Genomic DNA, 16,779 nt, shown 5'->3' with positions numbered 1-16,779 from the left:
TCCACGTCCCCTTTACGAGACTTGAGTGCCCAAGCATAATAGGACCTCAACTTAGTGATCATGCTTCCGGTTAGTTTACCCTTGCCTCCAAGGTTTTCTGTCCCTTTCTGCTTGGCAATCAAAATTTCGCAGGGCTGTCCCCATGATGCGCTTCTTGACGTGATTTATGCAGTCCTCCTTTTCCACTTTGACGTAGCCATATACATCTGCTTCTTGCAGTGCAAGAAAAACACGGCTGTCGCCATCTGACAGCATAGTGGTGTAGCGAAGGCCATTCTTTTTGAGAGACCTCTCGAAAAGTACAAGGGCTGCTTCGACCTCCATTTCCCCCACTTTTTTTTCTGTGTTTTTTTGGCAGAGGTGGCCAGCCCTCCAGGCTTGGCAGGATGGTTCATCAGGTTTCGGGCCTCGTTCGCAGCCGGCACAAAAATTGCAGAGCACAACATAGTCGAGCACAAGTCCGGTGAACAGTTCTATGACTGTGCCCACACCTATGTGAGATGTGTGGCCCCGTGTCATCCATGTGCCGTCATTAGAAACAGCGATGTTGCCGGGGTTTCTGAACCGCAATTCACTGTAAAGCTCTCGAACCGACCGCGCACAGTCAGCGGTCATTTCTTGGGCTGCGCGAGTTGCAGTGGGCGTCAACTTTTTTTTTACGTAATCTTGCCATGTTTTCGTATGAAGGCCGTGATGAGAAATATTCATTGTTGAGAAAATATCGTTCAGGGCCGTTTGCTGGTTCCCAGTGCTCTGCATTGCACGGGCAGCAAGCACATTCACTACGAAGGGGTTCACCTTCCTATCGGCACACGCCCGCGGTGAGCTCCAAGAAGAGGAAGTGTCCCCGCAGTTCACGCACTTGAGAACAAGTTTAACGGCGAGCCCATATTCCCGCTCGCCTTTTTCGACGCTGATATCACCGCCGCACGTTCTGCACTTAGCGAGCCTCACCAGATCGTTTAGCGACGCCAGGCTAACGATCGTGAAGCACGCCTCATCAAGCGGACGGTCCGCCGCGCTGCTGTCATCGCGAAAACAGTCCGACTTCCGCTTCGTTGCTGGAGTTGATGCGAGATCTCGGAGTTTTTCTCGGTTCTGATGACGTCTCGCTGCACATCTGAGGGCCGCAGCATCACAGTATCGTGGCGTATGCGGCCACTGGCAGTAGCTGTCTCTCGGGCCGAGGAACGCGTTAGGCCTAGTTCGACCTCGGTACTGTCGTCGACTCGATTGTTCGGCGCAGAACTTCCGTCGTTCTCAGCGCAGACAGCTGGAGCAGGGGGTCTCTTAAGGTTATTAATCAAGGACTTTTTCCTCTTCTTGCCGAACTTCTGCCGCGAATGAAACTTGCGCGCTGATCCAGGCATCGCAGTGCGTTCTCGCCTCGGCTCGATACAAAGAAAGCGCCGCATCTCCCCGCGGCTTGGCCGCGCAGAGCAGACGATGCCAGCCAGCTCCACCAATCAGAAGGCGACCTGCTGTCACGTGCGCGCAGGCAGCCAATAGGCTCGCGAAAGGCACCTTTTCTTTTTTGTTATTTGCTAGGCAACCAATGGACGAAAGGAAGCAGCAGTGGCGGGAAATTGAAGACGAAAGACGGCTCTTTCAAACGAGACCAAGATGGCTGCGGTGCCGCGCATGAAACGGGAGCTATGCGGCGCGGAACACAGCTGTTTCGGAGCCGATTTCAGCGCAAATTCGGGCGACGTAGATTATGTAAATTTATGTTATGACTAAAATACTGATCTTAGAGGTGAGAGACTTGGCAGATAGGTAGATAGATAGCCGCCGATTTCGAAAGTACCGGTTTCGAAAATTTGATTTTTTCGCTAATTTTTGGTCCAAAAGACCCGTGTCTCCCCTTAAAGGTGCACTAAAGAGGAATCTGAACTCGTTATTTTACCACAGGAACTCAATCTACACGTGGAGGGCCTTTCAGCCAGTCCCGTGGCAGCTTGCCGCTCTGCCATTGGCAGAGTGATACGGAAATCAGAGTCCAAGCGTATTTTTATTTCTGTGGGCCTAATTTGCGGCTATGTTGTCTGCGACTGAAACTATTTTTCACAGAAACCTAAAAAACAAAATAAAAGCAAAAGCGAAGCCGCCACGAGACTGGCTGAAAGGCACTCAACGTGTTGGTTGACTCCTCCTACGTTCAGCATTGAGTTCAAAAAAAGGTGGGAGCTGGGGCGTTTAATCCGATTTAAATTAAGGAAATCGGCCGCACAGGACAATAATTTGAAGTTTCTAAGAATGCTCGAAACGTGTAGATCGTGTTCCCGCGGTAAAAAGACGAGTTCAGATTCCTCTTTAGTGCACCTTTAAGATAAATTGCAAAGCAAGAAAAACAGTGTTCTCAGATTTCATAGTGGGTTCATATTTGTGAAACAACAGTGCTACATGAACACGGATGGTAACAGGAAAGGAAAAGATGATGAAGCATTTCTTCCTGTTTGCCTTCTTTGTTACTCTCTTTGTCTGTGTTGATGTTTCCTGAAGGCGAGCGTATACCAGTTTGTCTGGCTTTCTGCCTTGTTTGTTACTTAGTGGGCATTCAAAGCAATATGCTTGCCACATTATCTGTTATTGAAGCCCTGGAATAGCTGGTTTTCACCTGTTGCCTATGTCTTTGCCCAGTGTGCTGGAGCCCCAAAGGCAAGCAGCTGGTGGTGGGCAAGAAGGATGGCAGCCTGAGTCAATACAAGCCCAACATGCAAGAGGCCAAGAGCCATAGCTCGCCTACGCTGTTCGAGAACTCTGTCTCCGGTTTGTCTTTTTTGTTTTGTCTGTTTGCATCTCAACAATGCTCACGTTTTCCCTCTCTTAGCAACCTATTTAAGGACTATAGACAAGCGTCGTGTTTGTAAACAAAGGTGACGCTGCGGTTGGCAGCGATGGGGAGGTGTAATCAAAAGTGCAGCATGCCTACGCTGCGCCAAGCGACGCTACCTTCGAAACCAACTAACTTATGTGAATATTTCAAAGCATGCGCATCGCTTGTGGTTAAACATTTTTGTTGGCACTCAGAGAGTAGTTCTGCACTTTTTAACCTGTTCGCCTGAAGGAATTAGTAGGCGGTGCGCTGCATCGTGTGCTTCTCTGCTCCTAGTTGGCGGCAAGTAACGGCGCAGCTACGGCGGGCAAAAGCGCGAGGTACAGGAAAAATCTAATAGTCCGCAGTTCTCAAATTCTGGGCCGGTACAGCATATCCAATTGCTAGTGCAAGATATAGACGAAGTGATGCACGACGTGAAGCAGCTTTTTCACATGACGAACCGTGTCATGTGCTTCCTATTTTCGCCGAGCCCGCCCCCCCCCCCCCCCCCGCAAAAAAATTGTCATAAAGCGTTCGCATCATAAGAAATTTATTTGCCGAAAAGCAGGACGGTGGTCGTCTGCTTTTGAGATAAAAACTGCGTGGGCAATGATTTTTCCGAATAACTTCAGATGCATTACTGCGTGCACACTCTCGGTATTGTTAGCAAAGAACTGGTGCAGATTGATAAAAGCCTCCGCGGCTTCCTTCACGGTGGGATTTGGAAGCAGTGGAGTCTCCTTACTGGCAGCGTCGTCGCATGTGAACAGGGCACCACCGCACAAACTGCGAACAGCACGTGACGCTGTTCTGCTGTTCTCAGCAGCCCACGTGTCACTTCGGGACTTAAATCCCACAATTTACAATTTACTACCAAGGGAAATGTGTCTGCACCAGAACGGCGATACACATTCTGGGGAGACAACGAAAAGACCGGCGACACGCCACTCAGTGTCCGAAATTGCGCAATGCTGTACTCGGCTGGCTTTCCAACGCGCTGCAGGGCTGTCATCGCCATTTTCTGGAGCGAAACTCGGAAAAGGGAAACTGAAACTATGTGGCTGCACAATTTTCTGGCACTGGGGTTCTCCGAACGATATAACGCCTGCCGTTAGCCAACGTAAGAGGTGCGTGGGCACTTCTCTGAAGTAATATATTTGACGTGACGTGGGATAGTAGCACGATCGCTCGCTATATCATTCATACAGCAACACTGGCTCAGGTTTGAAGTACGTCCGAATTAACTGGTGTCAGCTCAGCAGCATCCAAACTAACGAGCTACCGACGCCATAGAGTTTACAGGGGCATTGGCTGGACCACATCGGCCATCCGAATTATCCAGATTTCCAAATTGACGGGGGCTGAAATAACGGGGTGTTTCACTGTATGTACCTTTTTTTTTAGCCATAATGTTGTATACTTTGTGTGGTTACGATGATAAGCATGTACAACAGAATGTATGTCCCTCACTCTTATCTGAAGTTTGATTGTTGAGTTTGAGTTAGAAATTGAAGCACAAGTCAGTTCTCTTAGCCTTGAATGTGTTGGGGGAGCCCCTTCGAACACAATTGATAGTGTGAGGAGCCTGTGAGAGGGAAGACAGAAGTATGGTGATGACAAAACATTGGTAATACAACAAAATTTAACTGTGGATCAGTCTTGTATCATGGTTATGCACAAAAGAAAAATCCAGGGAATGTGCACCGCTTTGTTTTGCTAGTTTGCCCATGCGTTGTGCCATAGGATTGCAGCACTGGACATTTAAATGATTGTCATCGAAAACCACAAATTCCTGATGAAGCATAAATCGTAATGAGCCCACTTATCTGTATTTGATATCAAAATCAAGTAAAAAAGGAAAAAAAAAAGGTTTTGTTAAAGAGCAATAACCTGAGGAAACATTTCAGGTACTCTATAGGGTTTGTGGACACCCATCTAAGAACCAGTGGTATAGATGGTATGTGGGAGTTGTGTGCCATCTTTTTAAAAAGTTCACAGGCCTTTGGGGTTACTTCTGTGCTTTGCAGTGCGGCTCTTAATTGCATCCCCTGTGCTCACCCTTTGGAAGTGGCAGGGGTGCTACTAGACCTGCACTACATGTCCCAGGAGCAAACTTGGTGGCATGGGAACTTTTGAAAAGGACGGTGTGACAGACATGAGTACTAGGGAGTTTGTGCTTTTGATTGTCGTCAGATTATTGCATGCTGTCAATTTTTTTAAGCCCCAGGCCGGATGATGAAGTGCTTTATACTGGAGAGAAGTGCGTGAAAGTTGATGATGTTTCTGAGCACTGGTCTTCCATTTATTTGCAGTTGTCAGTGTGTGTTGGTTGGCACCAACTGCCTTTGCTGTTGTGTACGCTTCGGCAACCAGCACTGAAGATTCCCAGGCAAACCTTGTGACTATTACATTCTCAGTGAGTATTTACCAGCAAATCTTGTGATGTAGTCCGATTATTTATTTATGCGATTATTTATTTATTTATATATTGGCTGTGAGATCGAGCAGAGTCGCCTTGTTGCGGCACAGTAGCGAACCCTCCTTAGTGTGGATGACTGTTCGCATCGTCTGCTAGGCAGCTGTGTTTGCACGCATGCATATGGCATGTATTCGTGGTGACTGTTGTTTGTTTTGTGGTTTTAATGCGCTCCTATTTACTTGTCTGTCTCTAACAAAAGAAGTTTGAACAGTTGTCCGTATCGAAAATGTCATGCTGGGTCATGGCATTCTTTGTCGGTCTTTGGCACTTCAGGTTTTTGTCATTTGGCGTCTCAAACACAGCATTGATGCATGGTGTCGGGTGCTGTGTCAAAGCAAAACAAGCAGGTTTTTACCATCCATACAACTGAATGCAGCCACCGAGCAATTGTATATTCCCGTCAGTCATGCTTCGGATCCGACAGGTGCTGACATACGGGTTGGCTTGAAGACTGCTGCCAAGCAGAATGCAGTTTGAATGGGCCATTTTTTTGCCCTCTATATGTATGATCAAGTTGTTTGAGTATTTTATTCCTGCTTTTCTTAATCGGTTTTGAAAGGTACTTACATGTAAGGCATTTATATGTTCTTTTTTGTTGTTAAACTTGAAGTCTACTCTGCATCTGTGACATTGCAAGAGTATGCAAACTTTGCCTTGGAAAACTGAGAAAACGTTTGAGGATTCACGTCGGGCCCAGTACTTAAATGTCAGTGCAAATATTACGTGGGCAGACTAGATTAATGTACACCGTTGTCAGACTGGTAACGTTACTATGTGGCTGAGTGCTAGTACCCTCTCGTGTGTAGGCACATTGTTTCTGACACATAAAAATAAGAGAAGATTATCATAAACATATGTGACTCATCAATCTGTGGAGCGTAGGTATAATAGCACTGAATATCACACACGCTTAACCGTCCTTGCGTGATACTGTTTACTTCACGAGGAGTAATAGTTCTTGATAATCGCATGATTACGAAGACAGTCCATTTGTTTTGGAGCAGAATATGGAAGGTATTATTTCCAATACCTGTTTTCCAGATATCCCCAAAATTATGTTTTGCATAAGATTGAAGTCACTGTCTGATAATTACAGTGCTAAAGATATCTTCATTCTTTCAAAACTCCTTGCGCAAGCCTAACTGCACTCGTGCGCAGTCATTTGCAGTGTCTTTGCAGCAACTGATTTGTAGCTTGCGCTTCAGCATAGTAAAAAAAATTAATTGAAGAAGCTCCTGAATTTTGGTGAGTGTGTAATACTTCAAAATAATGCAGTAAAATTCAGTGCCAGACCCGTGTACCTTTTGTGTTCATCCTCGTCTTTTCGTGCTCCCTCCCCTTGTTATGCAAACAGACCAACAAGCCCAAGCTGAAACTCTTTCTGTCATGTGGCCAAATTCATTATCGGTTTCAAGTGTTATCCACGTTTAGAGTCATTCATGTTGCATCACATGATTAACTTCACTGACATTGGCTATAAAAGCACTCGCCTCATAGTGAGTTTGGCGAACTCACTCTACTCAGCTGAAACTCTTCACATGAAAGATCAGCTTTACTGTGTGGTGAAGATTGCTGTACAATGTCAGCATGATCTTACTTTGGTGGAATAGTTCAAAACAGCCATAGTAGATGTGCCTTCATCTTTTGTGACACATCTGCCTTGCAGTACGCTGTCAGCACTGTGTTTAATCTGCTTAATCCTCAACTCGAGGACGCTAGCAAACAAGACTGCGTTTCCTTTCTTGGGGCAGGTCAGCATGTAAAGTATGTACGCATCTGCGTAGGTTTAGAAGATCCTAATATATCGTCCCACAGTTTGTCGCATTTTTTCCACGGGAACGTCTATCATGAAAACAGGCGTAGTGCCTTCGCTTTACAAAAATAGAGGAGGGGCGAAGGCACATGCTTAGTACATTGCTGGAAAAAATGCACATCCTGAATAACACTTTTCTTCCCATTGTAGTACTCACGAGGGGAAATACACTTACTGAAAGTGACACTAAATTTACTTGTCTGACACCCGTATAACTATATCACTTCTGAGAGTGGCATGCACACTGGCTGCTCAAATTATCTGGTAAAATCTGCATGGAAAATTTAGGAGCCACCCAAAATATTCAAATTAACGAGGGTTTCAAAACTGATTTCAAATTACTAAGCTTTTACTACGTTGTTTTTTTCTTTTCCTCTTGGTTTTTAAAAAAAAGTATTTTTGTGTTATTTGCAGAAAACATCTCCCATTACCTATACTAACTTTGGGGAACCATGCTATAAGAGTGGACAGCACCCAAGGGACCGCTTTTGGCTATATCATCAGCCAGATTGGTGAGCATTCTCTTGTTTGGAATTTTGTCAAGAATGTGGTTACCTGTAAGGCTTATCTAAGGTACCCTGGATATTGCAGCCTGAGTGCAATACAAGTCAGAGGGGCTCATTTCTCTTTTCCTTCCAGGGGCATCTTGGTGTGCATGTCCAGAAACTCTATTGAATCTGCAGTTCTTGGATGCAAATCGGCTGACAAGGTAGGTAGTATAACAACATGGCTGTTATATTTGAGTTGAATCCTATTTCGTCTCATGTTTTGCACCTAAAGAAGTTTATCCCAGTTTTCTCACCTGAATTTTCTTATCTTCACCACAGGCTTCTTTCCAGATCACTCCATGAATAGTATTACATACCGCGTCAGTGTCTAGTGTGGCGTGTTCATGAGGATAGACAAATCACCTTTATTATAGACTATGCTTGACTCATAATTATGACAACTTCAGTGCGCACAGCAGCAGCTGAGGTCCAGCTGTCAAAAATAGGAAAATGCCATGTTGATCCATGACCCATGCGAGTCGTGCTAAGGCACACACTGGGCAGAGTTGTAAAGATGGAAAACTGCATTAAGGCTTGGAGCAGTAGGCACTGGCTCAATGCGAGGCCTCTGGCTGGTGCTCTGGCCTTCTTGCATCTTAGTGTCTTACTGACGCTTACATTATGAGAATTGGTTTGCCATTTTCTTTGTCAACTATACCTTGCAGAATGGTAGCATAACATTCTCCAGCACAGCCTGACACAAACGATGGTGTCGGTCGGTTAAATTCTCTGTGCTTGTGTTTTATAAAGAGTGAAAATGTTGTGCATTGACCAGTAGGCATGTGGCAAGCCACTATGGATTTATCACTTGGCAAATCTGAATGCCAGCATAGTTGGTTATGCACCGTGACTTAAAGCCACAAATACATTTTAAATGTGTACATATGTGGTAATGTAGTTTTTTGTATACATGCTACACGCATTTGAAAGCATGCTTTTTCTTTGCACCATACCAGTGTTACCAATAACCCACCTTTCAAAGGCCTTGGATGTGCTGTTCAGGCCTTACCATTTTTCGTGTTGTTAACATGTCACTCTATCACAAACATCAGAGAAGACTGCAAGTATTTACTGGTGTCCTTGCCAGACAGGAATGGGGCATGCACTTACGAGTACATTGCGTATGTGTTCTTGGAAATCGGCCTTGCACATTTTCTGTCTTGCCACATACTTTTCCACTATGCTGCTCAACAGCTCAAGTGTCACGCATAATTTGTTGCTAGAGAATTGCAGTGTAGCTTACAGGGGTAATTGAAGATTTTTAATCATGTTTCATGTTTGGTTGTGTCAGAAATGCAAGCATGTGTCCAGTGCCTGTAGCTGACAGCCATATCCAGGAACCTTGCAAAGGTTTTTCGATGACAGGCCAGAAAATACGGACAAGCAGCCTGAGCTATTGTGTGACACATGTGACATGCTTGTGCACCCTGTCGTTAGGCAGAAAATGATCGTAATGGAAAGGTATATGAAATAAATTAGCAGTGTGTTTGTGGAATGCCAGTAAATGTGGAATGTAGAGTCAACTTGCATCTAATACTTGCAACACATGGTTTAGGCTTTGGGGACTGGCGCAGTCATGGTACCCATCAAATGTATCCATCAAACCAGAACCAATTAAAAGCTTGCTGCTGAGGGCACTTATTTTAAATAGGGTCAGTTGTACTTATTGAGGAATGAACTGAAATATTTTAGTTGCCTTTAGAAACAGCCTTATTTGTCATGGAATATACCATATTATCATGCACATTGCTCGCACCAAAGATTGAAGAAATGCTTTACAGCAATGCTTGCCAAGTTGCCATCCCTTGGTGCATCTGCAATCCCATTGTCAACAATGCACTGTGTGTACATGGATCTTTGTAGCGTGGAGGTCAGTCACTTTGGACATGGTGCTCAAAATCTTCAGAAAATGTTCTATTATCAACAAGCTTAACGGATGAGAAGAGTTCTACGTATTAGGTAGCAAAGAGGAAGCTTAGGAAAACTGCAGTGGCACTGATGGCTGAATGTGATCGTGGATTAAGAATTGCTGGGACCATGGATTGAGCACCTAAGAATGCACTTGTTCCGACAGCAAACGGAATACGCACTGCATGGTTATAAAATAGGTTTCCTCGATTCGGCTGCACTTTCTGCACTAGTTCACAAAAGTTCCATGCTAGAGCAGCACCAGTTCTTGCGGTGCGAGTGTAGCCTGACACTAGTGCTCTCAGTGCCTGCAGCGACAAAATCGAGTGCAGAAGTGCAGAAACATTCGTCTGCTGCGGCCGTGTATTGGTGTTTGTCGCGTGGTTTGACATATGAGTGGGATTGTGCTTGATGTATTGAATGCTGTACATTTGTTCGAAGTGGCACTTCTCGTGGAGCGGGTATGAAATTTGTTAATTCGAAAAGTGATGAAGAATTTTACACCATCCTTTCTGTTGCATTTTGCAAAGTGGCGAAGGCCGGTCGACTGTCACTGAGTCAACGGGTGCTTTGAAGAGGCAACAAATTTTTGAATTCAAGATGTTATTCAGACTTCCGCTCGATACATATCCGAAGAGTGCCTTCGGTTGTCCGCCAATTACAGATCTATGAAAGAATTGCCTGACAACGTGGACTACATTGAACTCAACAACTCGCTTTCACTGTCGGCGGATGGTGACAGCGGAGTGACTATGTATCAGAGTCTAACTGACAGGCGAAGGCGTGGGCTGACAGCGACCTCAAGGCCAGTCGCTGCTGTAAGCGGACTTAGTGGAAGTACTGATGTTACAGCGAGTCATCACAAACAATGTTGCGATCACCCATGTATTAAAAAAACATATCTCACCATCTGCCTTATGCTCCGTCATGCTGCATGCAATAATCATATTTGCACACAAAAGAGAAATGGTGTAAAGCAACATGCGAAGCTGGACTGAAAGATGACAACTCGTACACAGTGCGCCACATCAGCCAGCCACTTACGCACGTACACACGCACGCTTGCACGCGCGTACATACGCATACTTACACACTGTCATTTTAGCTGTTTGGTGAGGGCACGGTGCAGATGCCGCATTTATCGTGGGTACGCAGCTGTCTCAAACATGTTCTTAACTCTGCTCACTAAAGCAAGCAAGGCCGCGGAGCCGTCTGCTATGGAGCATGGTAAGCACCTTGCACTACTTGCGTGAGAAGAGAACTCATTGGGAGGCAAGTGCAGAAGAACTCGTTCAGCACAAAGTCAAATTGAGTGCTGAAGTGCAAGTCGCGCTAGCTGCACTGTCAAATTGAGTGCAAGAGTACTGCACCTCCTGAACTTGTGCAGAAAGTGCAGCAAAATTGAGGAGACCAAATGCATAGCTATACTTCGAGCAGGTAACTTTGCAAGTAATATGTGGGGAATTTATCATGAGGGTCCAATTGAGGGGCGTGGGCTATAGGCAGGGGCAGGCTGTGTACTTTAAAAATACGGTATAGTTGGCGAATGGCACAGAATTTATTCTTGAATTTTGAGCTATGTAGAGCCCAACAGCAAAGCCCCTGCTCATACCTACGTAGTACTCGGTTTTTGTTATTTGGTGAAATGGTAGGTATTTATGCATAGTTTTTTTCTGTGTACGGTAGAGTCCCATTATGAGGAATTCTCGGATAACATGAACAATGCGAGACTCTTTGGTTGGTTCCCTGCAGGATTCAAGGTAAAATAAAATCCTTTTAAGGTTAACTGCTTTGCACGTGATTTGGTGAAGACGAACTTTCGCAGTGACCGACAACCCCGGTGACCCTGCGTAATGGCACTCATGGGACGTCTGCGCAGCACTGTTGAGTGAAGAAAAAATATATAAAACGCTTCCACATAAGAAAATGCACCTCTAAAAGATAACTTCCGTCAGGATCCTTCTTCCGCGCAACTTTGCACCGGTATGTGGAGAAGCTGCCTTGCGGGGCTGCGCTTCCGTCCGGGGAAGCTATCTTTCTGATGCGGAAAAGGTACCTTCACTCCTGCCTGTGCACAGCACTGAGATGCCAGATCTTGGATTCATGTTCGTGTCACGTGTCAAACATTGCTACCTGTGGACTAAAAGGTGTATAGGTGCGGAGTAAACCTGCTCTTTGACTTGGGGCTTAAACAGATAAGAGCCGATTTTTATAGCGAGAGCTACACTTGGCTACCAGTCGAACATTTCACTGTGGTCCAGAGAGGCCAGTTGTGCGCATGCGCGGCGGCCGGAGAGGAGCAGCAGGTGCGCTGCGCGTGACGTCACGTAGAAGAACGGTTGTGCGCATGCGCGGCAACCAGAGAGGAGCAGCTGGCCGGCCTTCGCCGCTGGGGCCGCGCATGACACACGCGGATGCCACGTGCTAGCTGTGCGCATAACTGCGCATGCACAGCTGCGTGTATAAAATGCGGAGGTGACACGGCGGCCGTATCACAGTTGTTTCACATCAGTGACGAGAAGGAGAGTCCAGCCGCTGTTCAGCGGTGGTATCAATAGGAGAAGAGCAATTTCTTGCTATGTATGACCTGGCATAGCCGAGCTAAGCCACTACCAATTTTTTAACTGGCAAGGCATCACAATACGGATTATCGCGGCATAGAGATAACCAGATATCGCTGCTACATGGCCACTGCCTGCGGCAGACAGAAAAGCACATGGTGCACCTGCTTGTATAGTTAATAACATCTACAGTGCAGATGGAGCAAGATAAGAGAGATGCACAGCTACCCAGCTGGGAACCTTCAGCGCACTCGGAACCTCAGAAGTCTAAGTCAGGAACAAAAAAAAAAAGGAACAAGTAACAGTCGCTGTGTAATAGAGAGCAAAAAAAAGACTGTGTAAAGAATAAAACTAAAACAATGCTGTTTTCAAGTAAGACAATGTGACTGTTTTATGCCCTCAATGGCCAACTCACTTCTTGCATAATGCCATAATGTTCCATTTGCAGTAATTTTCTCACTGCAAGGTCGTTTTATTCATATTTTTCATGTAACGCATATTTGGGCATGTATAGTGTGCTCACAATATTTTTTTGAGGTCACTTCTGTTAAGACGAACTTCCGATGAGGCTAACAAATTTTCTGGTCTCTTCAAATTAGTCTTAAAGGGAGTCTGTCGTAGACTGGTTTGTGTTTGTATACATGAAATAAGAAATGGGTCAGATAATATGCATGAGGTGAGTTATGAGTTGTACTTGGTGAGTGAAATGTGTTTCAAGATGTGAACTTTATAATCATTTTAACATGGTGCAGATGCAGTGGGAGCTGTGGGAGCTGGACAGCCATGGGAGGGCTGAGGTGCCACTGAGAAGAGGCGAAGAGGCCTACCCACTTGGACTGGCAGTTTCCTATAATGCCCAGCGCAGAATCACTAGTGAGCACCATCTTGGATTGTTGCTATTCCCCATGTGTGTCATGTAATGATTTGCTTCTTCTGATTTTTTTGCATTTCCTGTGTCTTTAATAGCCCGTAGGGAATTCAGCACACAGTGTGTCCTTGTGGTCTTGATAGTTTATTTCTTGAAGCAGAGAAGGTGTAAGATGAAGCTTTATATACTATTTTCAAACTGAGCTTTGTGTCTGCGAACATAAATGAATTGTAACACAGTCAGCATATTTACATGAGTATCAAAAAAGTGCACCTTAATTTCATAGCTGATGAGCATTCTTTATTTAAGATTTGGTGGCGTTCTCAGAACGACACTAAAGGGGAATATCGCTGGAAACAGGAAGCTATCCTAGAATAATAGATTAGCCTGTAGGAACACTGCCTCCATTTTTGCATTATTGAGCAAATTATGCAGTCCCCCAACTTCCTCTTCCATTTACATTTACATGCAACTTGGGATGTGTTGCATAATTTTTGGTATGTATTCTCCCTCAGTTTTGGATGAATCTGAGAAAAAGAAAGAAATGAAACAGCTTGACTCACTGCTCAGGCAAACCCTTTGTTACTATGTTTATCAACAGGCGATGCTACCATATTGTGTGTCAGCCTTTATCCCTTGACACGATATCTGAAGGCCTCTTCACAAGACACAGCGGCCTCGTGGTTTGAAAAGACCATAAAAGACAGCGAGAATTTGTGCTTTGCTGGTGCTTGAGAGGAGATGTGCGTCTTGAAATGGTAAAAAAATGCAGCATATTTGGGTTCAGGATACCGTATACAATCGTGTAAGGGCTGCACTTTTCTTCCGCGGTTCTGACAGGGTACTGCTGAAAAAAAGTGCGGCCGTTACACGTGACTGACATTTTTCTGTAAAATTTATCCAACTGCAGTGGAATCCTGATTATGTATCCCTTTCTCATGAAGTGACTCGCATTTTTATAGCGAATTAGCGCAGTCCCGGCGAATCCTTCAAATACAGAATGCATTGAAAGTGTGGATGATAGGACTCGCGCCTGATGACCAGTGCGAATTAACCGCATAAAGTAAAACAGGCTGCTGGATCAGTTTACTGCAAACATCACGTGATTCTAAGTTAAGATCAAGATCCCCTTGAGGATCCGACACTCGACTGATAGTAATGATGCCTTTGCAGACTGCCGAAGGCCTCGTGGAAATCAGTTATACATTCATTATAATGTGAGGTTATCATGTGATGGTGAACTGGAAACAAGGTGAGGCCTTTTATAGTAAACCGTGACTAGATTCAAAGCACTTTCGATATGGTTTCGATGAGAAGCACGTTAGGTCTAGTGACACTGTGCGAACAGTGCGCTACTACGGTGCGTATTGCCCGAGCCTGGCGGGCGGCGCGTCGCCACAACGAAACGTGGATACTTTCCATTCTAGTTTTTGCACTGCATAACGTTTTGTCCTTTGTTATGAGACTGCCAAGCGCACAAGACCAATTAGCAGCGCTGAGGCACCGCATTTTCGTGGTTCCAAGCGAGTCCGGCGCACAGGACGATATGTGCGTAGTCGTACGCAGTGTCGCAGGCAGTTATTGTCTGTCAGCTCCGAGCATAACGTACCACATGGGAAAGTTATGCACATGGGCAATTATTTTGGCTGACTTTTTTTTCCGAATTGCTGGCTGCCAAGTTTGGGGTGAGGCCCTTACACGAGGGCAGCGCTTAAACGAGTGCATATGGTACTCTATAAAGTACCTGACTACAAAGTTTCAAGGTTGAATTTGACCTCCAGGTACTAAAAGTCAATGTATTTGATATCTCTGAAGCACTGAAATGGCGATAACTTCATGCCTGTCGCTTCTCTCAGCCGCGTCCCAGATGGCCGCCATCTTGGCCTTGTTTGAAAGCTGGCGCTGTTCCCTATATCCTGGTATTACTCACTGTTGTGAAAGCTTCTTGGAATGTCCGCATTCCACCGTTTTCTAAGGCCTCTACAACAACCTCCTAACGGCTGGCGCATGCACTTCAAATGCGATTTTCTTTGTTGTGTTTTTTTGTCAACAATGCAAGCCTTACTGAAGTTATTGTTGTTTTTATGGTGCATCTTATTTTATACCGTTGAATTCAGAAATAACTAAGGTATGGAGCTATGCTATTTTTTTATGGCTGAATTGAACATATCAAATTTTGTGAACAATAATGTCACCTAATTATATTTTATAATTAAGGTGCTTCAGCATAATTGTGCATTTTGATATCATGATGTATAGCTGCAAAAGTTTACAGTCCATTGCACCATTGAGATGAATGGGAGCAGTGGATTGTAAACTTTTGCAACAGATGGTACCTCAATAACAATGCTATATATAGCATAGCTCCACATGGCAGGTCTTTGGCTACAGCTTCATTTCAATGGGAAACAAGAAATGATGTTAAGCGTCTTCTTCAGGTTGGCGCGCTATAGTACTTTGGTACAAGGGCTAGTTACAAAAACAGGACAAGACAGGTATGTGCGCGAACTTTCAACTGTTTATTAAGTGTACAGCTCTCCTTATATACTCATATACAGAGAACAAATGTACAAACAGGTATGAGATACAAGATATTAAGGGGGGACACTGGTCTTAGACCTATTTTCCTTATTTTCAGTCCAATCCTAATTAAACTGTATCACCTTGCTCAGTTTTTTATAGTGATATTAAATATTAAATTGTTTCTTAATTAATACATCAGTTCCCAAGACAATTAATGTTAATTAGTAATTTATTAGTATCTCGGTACAAAAAGAATGGCTCAATACAAAATAATTTTTAACCCATGGCTACCTAGTATGGTGAGTAAAGAGTGCAATATTCAAAGCAGTTTTTCCATTTTACCCTCATTAGTAATTTTACAGCAATTAGAATAAATAGCAGCATTCAAAGTGTAAATATCATGCATCGATAAGCTTTGCAAAATTATAAATTCTTAAAGCGCGATTAAACAATTGTGCTTCGATTATTGCATACACTGTGCCTTCAGCTTCCCTTAGCAAACAATATGACATGTCTGTCTCTCCTAGACCTTGAGATATTGACATACTAAGACAGCCAGGTGTCCAAAATTTTTACGGTGTTAAATCGCCTGCTCCTAAACAAATTGAGCCCACACAGTGATCTAAATTTAATATTATGGTCAAAATACCAATTTCCTGGAGGAGAAAACTGGTAGAGTTGAAGAATAATAGCTATAGGCTCCAAAAATGTCATTTTAAAAAATTGATTTTTGGTTCGTTTTTTGCTCCCAAAGACCAGTGTCCCCCCTTAAGTGCTATTCATGAAACCGAAACCCGTGTATCACCGCTTTCCATCGCACTGCTTGTTAACAATTGAATCTCGTTGTGTGTCAGCACTGTCAACGGATCACTTATGCATTCCGTGGAACCGGCCCGTGCCATTTTGTATGCTTCAAAGATTACTCTTTCATTCCGGTCTGTGAAATGCCTGATTATAGTGGTTTCCTTGAATCTTAAAATGCATTCTTTGCATCCCAAGATTGCATTCTTTTCATGCGTGTTTGTACATTTGTTCTTTGTATGTGAGTATATAAGGAGAGCTGTACATTTAATAAACAGTTGAGAAAGTTTGCGCACGTACCTGTCTTGTCCTGTTTTTTCTAACTAGGCCTTGTGCCAAAGTATAGTGCGCCAACCTGAAGATGACAAACCAACTTGCCGCCATTACAGCATTGCTTGCGATAAAGTGTCTTAATGACTTGTAAGAAATTATCTAATTGGGCTTCAGTTATTTTCTCATA

General features: G+C 44.3%; 1 protein-coding gene across 1 annotated transcript in view; it reads left to right on the top strand.

Annotated features, from left to right (window-relative positions):
* Positions 1-16,779, top strand: part of LOC144114600 (uncharacterized) — a 200,596-nt gene that overhangs the window by 14,573 nt on the left and 169,244 nt on the right. The window contains 5 exon segments of the mRNA XM_077648452.1: positions 2,641-2,769; positions 5,131-5,234; positions 7,525-7,622; positions 7,750-7,819; positions 12,880-13,000. Of these exon segments, the coding sequence (XP_077504578.1) occupies positions 2,641-2,769; positions 5,131-5,234; positions 7,525-7,622; positions 7,750-7,819; positions 12,880-13,000 (522 nt within the window).

The sequence above is a fragment of the Amblyomma americanum genome, chromosome 1 (assembly GCF_052857255.1).
Source record: "Amblyomma americanum isolate KBUSLIRL-KWMA chromosome 1, ASM5285725v1, whole genome shotgun sequence".
In the NCBI taxonomy this organism is placed as follows: Eukaryota; Metazoa; Arthropoda; class Arachnida; order Ixodida; family Ixodidae; genus Amblyomma; species Amblyomma americanum.
The sequence above is the reverse complement of the archived record's forward strand: the minus strand, read 5'-3'. Positions and strand labels throughout refer to the sequence as shown.